Genomic DNA, 8550 nt, shown 5'->3' on the forward strand with positions numbered 1-8550 from the left:
TCTGCCTGTTGACCTCCAAGTCTTTGTGTCCAGATGGTTTGGGGGTTGTTGTATATTTATTCCTGTTTACAAAAATTTGAAAAAAAATCAAACAAACCCATAACTGGCTATGTTCGCTGTTGCAGATATACCTCCCCTTCCACAAAAGTGGATTTATTGAACGTTAAAGATGAACTAAGGGCTTGAAAGATATGTTCATCTCCATAAGTTTTGTTCTTGTATGAGTGTTAGCATGGCAATACACATGGGATAATCAAGAGGATGACTAACTTAAAGCTCCAACCACCATCTTCCCATGTGGAAGCTTCCTATATGCTTTCTGTACATTCGATGGGTTCTACCATGATGAGTCTTCAAGGTCCGGTTCTTCTTCTTTTGGGATAGACAAAGCAGACCCATGCTGTATGTTTGATTTTGTCTTTATTACACTTTGTACAGCCTCTACATTACAAAGACTTACTGTCTTCATGAACACAAAAATTACACGTGCATTCAATAATAATTGTTACATTGTACAGAAGCAGCCATCTTTCTCAGCTCACGATAACTTTAACAGTTAGCATGCCGTACTGGCAAACTGACCCCATCCCTTCCCATTATGTGTAAAAGCCTGACTAGCAATAACCTGGTACACTAACCTAGGTTGTCTATCAGGTCAAGTCTTCTGGTGCCGCTACATTTGGGTAACATCACATGAGAGTTAAGATAATTTGACTGAATAATAATTCTACAAACGTGACAATGGAAAAAACTTAGTCAAGCTGCAGAGTATTGCATTACAACAGCAACACTTGTGATTAGTTTGCATCCAGCAGGAGAACATGGACAAGTTCACAGGACACAATAGAGAAAATGCCTTGAGAAATTGGACTGTAGACAACATGCAATCAGTATTACCATGTCAAGGATGCCACGAGCAACTCAAAAGTAGCAATCAAATATCCAGATCTCTATTTTCCCTTCCGTTATTTGGTAAAAACTATTAAGAAACAAAGATATATGACAAAAGAAAACAAAATCAACCCTCCACTACTTCAAAGGAGCCACACAACACATGATTCTCAAGCAATGAAAAATATTAATGAACTTTGTATTTATCTCCTGGTAAACATTTAACTCAACAAATAATAAATATAAACCTACTGACTGGGAATAACAAACGAATAATCAAAGTAACAACTCCGTTATATGATGTGTATCTGTTCATATGACTAACATGCTTCTGTGTTTTTTTCCTCCCGAAATGTACCGATATGCCAGTGGAGAACATACAATGACAAGGGTGAATGATGACATTGAAGTGGCAAGTGGCCAGGTAAGAGTAAGATCAGGAAATTCATTACACCTCCCCTAGGTAAATCCAACTTTCTTCAACAACCGTCTTAACACGCTTCTCATACTCGCGCCGGTTGTCTTGGTAAAGCTGGGCTGCTATGTTATTAGCTGGGCTGTTTGGGTTGGGTTCGTCTAACAAAGACTGAAAAACAATCAATGGGACAAGACATCAGAAGGATAAAGAATGCGGCAGCAAAGATTTTAAGATCTACCAAAAGCTTCATCCTACCTCTCTCTTGATAAAATGCAAATATTCTTGATCTGATACAGGCTTTCCTTATTCACTGCAGCCAGTAACAGTATACTGTTCACTTCGGTACATACATACACAGCGGGAGACTTAAAATGTAATGGAAATGTTAACTGATACACTGATGTTGTCCAAGTGTGGTGAGGAGGAGAGATGGTGCCCACCCCCAACAACACATCACAAATTGAGAACAAACGGCAAAAATAAGCCAGCGAGAGGTAAGAGGAGAGAACAGTTCCGAGAGCCAGCTGTCTGTCCTCATATGCGATCAGAGGTGACCGCTCCACCCCACCTACAGGCCGACCTGCCAGAAAATGTCCTACAAATGTATGTTGTTGTGGAACGGGATGCTAAGAGCAAGCCATCGCGTCCTCTTCATCTTCCTCCTCATCATTCCAGCTTTCCTGAACAATCGCTGACACTTTTTTCTCGTATTCCCGTCGATTCTCTCGATACAACTGGGCAGCCTCATTGTTGGCTGGACTATTTGGATTCGGATCATGTAGCAGTGACTACAAGAGAGAAATTACAATGTCAAGTCATCGATTGCGAGCTATTCTGCTGATGAGATGAACATATACAATGGTGTACACACAATTTGGTTCTACTTGGTGACATGCAGTCTGCATGATTTGGGCCCACGCAACCTGTGTTATTTACATCAACACAACAGACAGGAATGAGGTAATGGATGAAATTGGATACATCTTAAATCTTTGCATGTTCTATACAGTGAGGAAAACAATGAAATACTAAACATGTCTGTTAATCCAAATTTTGACTCCTCCAATGAGTGGTAAGTAGGCATTCTGTAATTACTCCCCTATTTAGAAATGCTGCTTTAATGAGTGTCTAGCCTAAAACTTGCTCACAAGTGGCTGGGGGTATGTATATGTAAGCATAAGAACATAGTCAATATATTAGTTATTAACCATTCTGTTTTGATAACATACTTAAATCCTCAAACAATAAGTTCATGTAAAAAAAGATGTCTCCATCTCTACTTCTCTTGATTTACCAAAATCTTTAACTCATAACTTGAAATGAGTGAGTGAGTTCAGTTTTATGCCACTTTTAGCACTATTCCAGCAATATCATGGCAGGGAAAAACGAAATGGGTTTGAAAGCTGTAGCCATGTGGGTAACTGAACCCAGTTTTCGTTGTGATGGGCACATGCCTACTACTAGGCTACCCCACAGGCCTAACTTGAAATGAACTACAATTCATCTTAAGTCTTGCTTTGGTATGTGCATAATGAGGACATATTTTAACATCCTCATGCTGCCAGTTTTTTTGCAGTTGTATTTGAGATGAAACATTAAGCTGTACTTAATCTGAGATTTAAAAGTTGTTCAAATGAGAAAACAGCATTATTTGATTAAATCTCAAATGACAAAGACTCAAAATGAAGGTGACAGGACAACTAGATCTTGTGCATTTCATCAAACAATGAAGAATACATGAATCAGTTGATAGGGTTTTCCCTTGTTCAATTAGAAATTAGTTATCAATGGTTTAAGCATCTACAAATTCTAATGATAAATACTCACATAATAGCAAACATTTCTTGATGGGTGGAAATCTATTGAGTGTAGTGCATATGTAAAATATGCTTTCAGTTAAATGACTCTCTTGAAACTGTCTTTAGTAAACAAATAAAGGATTAACAGACACTAAACAGAAAATACTCTCGTAATTCTTTGTTGTTAGTGCAAAACACATCTTCAAAGAAAATAAAATATTCAGCTGACATAACGATGATAACAAAATTATCTACCCCTTTAATATCACTAAAGAATTTTTTTAAAAATGTATTCAAATACAATTCTCAATATCAACTACACACATCAACACAAATCAATATACAGGAATTAAAAGGAATCAGCAGGACAAAATTTTCTTTCAAGTTGACAGTCTCAGAATAAACTTCTTACAAGAAAATAAACCATTTTAGAAATATAATGAATTATCTGATATGGGTATGATCATGGTATGAAGGTGTCTATGCACACAACAAAACAATATCATTTCTGGGCCATACTTCTTAAATTGGAGTGACAAAAAAGCATTGTACTGTTTGCAGGTTAGTTTGCCTTAAATTATAGATATTAAAGTATAAGAAAAATTAACATCACTACATTATGCCTGCCAGCTTAATTCAGCCAAGGCACTATATAGCACTGCCCGTGACATCCTAAATGTCACACTTACCTGTATTGACGTAAGTATAGCTGACACATCGTATGTAGGACTCCATCTATTCTGTAATATATCTAAACATATACTCCCATCAGCGTAAACTGCAAAACAGGAAAAACATACACAATTTTTATAACACCATTATCGTATGACACTTCCTAAGCGTTAAACAGAAATTTATATGGCAATCATGGACTATGCTGGAAACTAATGGGTATGGCTATTTGCCGGTAACATATTACAACTGTTTTTCCATTCTGGCAAGAAACTGAGAGCCGCAAAGGCTGACCGTCATTAATCTAATGATGACTATCTGTAACACTTCAAGAGGTATACGTCTCTGATGAGTTCCAGAACTGTGTCAGTGAGTAGTTGAGTTGAGTCTTATGTTACTTTTAGCAACATTGCAACAATATCATGGCAGGGAATACCAGAAATGGGCTTCACACATTGTCTTTATGTGGTGAATAAAACCCAGGTCATCAGTGTGAGGAACGTTTTCATCACTGGGCTACCCCACCATCTCTCAGCCAATCAGACCTACTTGCAACATATACTGTACTTAAAACATACACCAACTTTGGTCCCCAAAGCTTAAAAACCTAAATAAGCATGGTTTGGCTTAAAAACCTAAATAAGCATGGTTAAATGACATTAATGTTGCCCATACACACCATTAGGGTGGAACATCTTTGACACAAATCGGACTGTGGGAGGTTTGTTTGGATATTCCTCTGTGAATTCTATAGTTAACTTGAAAGTACCATCTTCAAAAGGGGTGTCATGAGGCCTGGAAAACAATGAGAAGAAACAGCTAATACACTCGGTAAGAAAATAATGACATAAAGATTCTTAGTAGCAAATGTACTTCCCTACTACTATTTCTCTTGGCATAACTCTTGACAATATTTCATGGATTCATTTAGGGTTCCAAACATTTTTCTCTTGCAGGGAAATTTGGAACACATTGTAAGATTTGTTGTAACAGGATTTTTCCCCGAAGTTCTCTATTACAGGGTATTTTAACCATAAAATTCCTCTTTTTCCTTTACCAGCAAAACATATTTTTTATCAAACAAACATCACAACTATAGGAAAATTATTTGGGAAATATATGATTCCATTTCAACATGATCAAAATCTTAACTGAAATTGAATTACATAATTTCATGTAATATTATCCAGTGTATGGTTACCATTGTAATTCAGGTATATTTGGGACAATTAGTATAATTGGCAGCACACAATTTAGTAATGAATCTATTAGCAAGCTATACTTAACAAACTGACAATGTTAAGTAATAAATAAACATTATATTAATTAATCTAATGAAAACATATTTTCACATCAATGATACGAAGAGGACAAAAACATTCAGACATCTCAAAATATGACACAATTAGACAAGAGTCATCAGAAGATGACACATCCCCACGGCCCCTACCTATTTGAAAGGACAAATCATCTGACAGTTACTTGATGTTTTCTTAGATTAAGTTTGAACTGTTTCCATGGAAGTAAAATATAAATGCAATATAAGTGTAAACAGCAAAAGGCACCACTTCAAGATCTGTCTCATATATCTGCTAAGATCTGTTGAAAGATATGAAATGGTTTTCAAGTTGTGCTCTGGAAACGAAGCCCATCCCTCCATTTTGAGACTAAGTCAGAATTGTTTCAATGGAAACTGGGAAAAATAAAAATGCCAAAACATTATAAATAGAGAAAGGCACCATTTTGTGGTCTGCATCAAATATCTGCCAAGTATTCCTGTACGATATTGAATAGTTTTAGAGTTGTGCTCCGGAAACGAAGCCCATCCCTACAAGTACCAAAAGGCACCACTTTAGGTTCTGACTGATGTATGTAACAAGTTTTGCAGAAAAATATTGAACGGTTTTTGAGTTCTGCTCCGGAAACGAAGCCCATCCCTCCATTTTGAGACTAAGTCCGAAATGTTTCCATGGAAACGGAGAAAATAAAAAATCACAAAAACCTGTAAATAGCAAAAGGCACCACTTTGGGGTCCGCCACACATACCTACCAAATTTTGAAGAAAAATATTATTGAACAGTTTTTGAGTTCTGCTCCGGAAACGAAGCCCAACCCCACCATTAGACTAACACCAAAATGTTCCATGGAAAAACAAAAAAATAAAAAATAAAAATGCCAAAACTCTGTAAATAGCAAAAGACACATCAATAGGTTGAGATTATTATATTTATCAAGTTTGGTCTAAAAATATTAAACGGTTTTTGAGTTATGCTCCAGAAACAAAATGATTATGGACAGATGGACAGACGAGGCGTTGACAATAAAAATAACCATTCTATGATGGAGTTTTGTACATGGGACTGTTGGCACATTCAGTTGTGTCAATCTAGGTAAAAATATCAGGAAAACAAAAAAATTAAATCAATAAATGTCCCATAATGCTCATAGTCATACTAATCATTGAAACAATTAATCTTGATTGCTGAAATGATTTCCAACAGTAACAAATACATGTATATATACACTGCATCACTCACCAAATAATACAAACAGATGCAAATCTGGTAGCAAAGTACCCACATAATGCATCACCATGTATATGAACAAAGCTATTTCTTACATAATTGAGAAATACAGATGCTATACCCAATGTAGTGTGTAATAAATATAATTATTGTTCAAACATCAATATCTCAACATGAAAGATTTCAATTTGTTTGTTTTGATTTCCATCTGATTTTCCATTTGATAAATCTATGGCTGAAATTCTTGCCTGAGGCTGGTTATGACTATGCATGAGGAGGTTTCAGATGTTTGTCTGCATTTCAAAAATATTTTAATTTGGGATAACTCCCATTTGTTTTCTTGACTTGAAAAAGAACTGTTAAGACATCCAGGGATGTAGGGATAACATCCTGTATCAAACAAGACAAAAAGTTGTAAATATTTAAAAGTCAGTGTCTTGCTTTTTCTTTATGTATATCAATTTCATGCAACAATGTAAAGCCAGTTGATTATATCACTTCAGTTTCACACCGAGTGACACAAGGTGTTGATTCAACCATATACATCTATACAGAATATATGAAACAAACTGCTGGGCATCTCTAAACACCCCTAACTTGGATATTCTAGCTAATCCTGTCTAAACTATAATCATATAAAAAATGGTATGAAGAAGACTTCAATTTAAGTAACTATGGAAAATTTTAGAAGCATAAAATCTGAGGAACTTTGTGACGTTAAAATACAAAAATGAATTCCAAAGAGAAATAGATTCTGGGAAAACAAAGACACACCCTACGGCAACAAATACTTGAACATGAATATAATGTTTATGTATAAATGTGACTAATTCAGTTTGCATAAGAAATATTCTGATATTTCATCAAAATGATATAAGAAAGTTCAGTGTGTGTCAACACGTTCTTAAATTATGAAAGTAAACACACAAGGAAGTCGGGAAATATTTTCAGTACAAAGGCTTTTAAGTCCATAACATTGAACAGGTTGAAGTCATTGTGCCACTGACATACAAATTACACTGTTATAATAACAACAACACAAAATGCATAAATGTAAGCACAAACGCAATTCAATATTAAAATCAATATAGGCATGCATACAGATATTATGTTTCAACTTGTGATAGCTTTGTCATTGATAATGTCTTACCCAAATATAACAGCATTCCAAAGCATAATATTGTTATCTGTAGGAGCACCACTAACACCGGCCGGGGGATCCTCTTGTAATCTGGAACACAACATATTGCTCGAAATAACATATGATGACAATTGTAAAATGACATGAAGATACGTGTCTTAGATGTATAAATATGTAGCATCAGTCTTGACTAAGGTTGTTACGTAGCGGCCATTTTGGAATATTTACATTCGGATTTTGTCGCTAAAAGGGCTGAGATAAACACAAACCTTTTGAAATCGCGCATTAGTCTTCTTCTGGCTGGAGTAGACATGTCAGTGGTGTGATCAAAGCTATTTACACTTTTCGATTAAAATATGTCTTGATTTCTATGTATTGACAACAGCGATCTCACGACCACTGACGTCTACATCCGGGTTTCAGCTCTTTCAGATAACACACCTGGCACAACTAATATTATTAGACACACTTTTGTAAGCATTGTTTTCAAATATGCACCTTAGCTTTTGTACATATTACATCTTCGTATTAGTTTATATGTCCGGTTTTCTACGTACAAAAACATCTTATTAATAAATCATTAGATCAGAGAAAATAGTTGTATGAACAGTGTGTGTTATATGTAGTAGGTTGTAATACTAGTAGTATTCATTTCCATGACATCATGTGGTTATAAAAATAGATATATTGCGAACCGACAAACAATAGCGATGCATAAGAGCCATCTACACATTTGAAACCACCCCTGTCTGCTATTTTAAGCACTTTGTAATGACACCAACCGTTATCACGTGTCAGATAAACGAAAGTGAAATGGGACATTAGAAGTTTACATTCACTGTAGATTCTATTGTTGGTTTTTATTATATAAGTGTATATGCACCCATCTACAGATTAGCTCTATATATCTACATAGATATGATTTTGGCCGCTTTTTCTCTCACTCACAAATAACGAATATGAATATAATTAACATGGATGCTTAAGGAAAAATGCATTTGAGATTATATACCAAAATAGAATGTTAACATTTTTGCAGCGGGGTTAGGTAGAGCAATGATGAATGTAAATTCTGCATCAAATTTGTCCCAGCTTGTAACCATG

The 8550-nt window shown here is 35.5% G+C and overlaps 1 protein-coding gene across 2 annotated transcripts; it reads right to left on the reverse strand.

The window, feature by feature from the left end:
* Nucleotides 1-403: 403 nt before the first annotated feature.
* On the reverse strand, nt 404-7892 carry LOC137274286 (ubiquitin-conjugating enzyme E2-17 kDa). Of its 2 annotated transcripts, none has more exons than XM_067807409.1 (5): nt 7716-7892; nt 7456-7536; nt 4460-4575; nt 3798-3886; nt 404-1477 (listed from the first exon to the last, which is right to left on the reverse strand). In XM_067807409.1, exons 1-5 carry the CDS (start codon nt 7757-7759, stop codon nt 1340-1342), a joined length of 468 nt encoding a protein of 155 aa, XP_067663510.1. In that variant the 5' UTR covers nt 7760-7892; the 3' UTR covers nt 404-1339. The 2 variants fall into 2 exon arrangements, with proteins under 2 accessions (XP_067663510.1, XP_067663509.1); XM_067807408.1 differs by having other exon boundaries at nt 404-2097; nt 7716-7889.
* Between the last annotated feature and the right edge of the window lie 658 nt (nt 7893-8550).

The sequence above is a fragment of the Haliotis asinina genome, chromosome 2 (genome assembly GCF_037392515.1).
Source record: "Haliotis asinina isolate JCU_RB_2024 chromosome 2, JCU_Hal_asi_v2, whole genome shotgun sequence".
Classification (NCBI taxonomy): Eukaryota; Metazoa; Mollusca; class Gastropoda; order Lepetellida; family Haliotidae; genus Haliotis; species Haliotis asinina.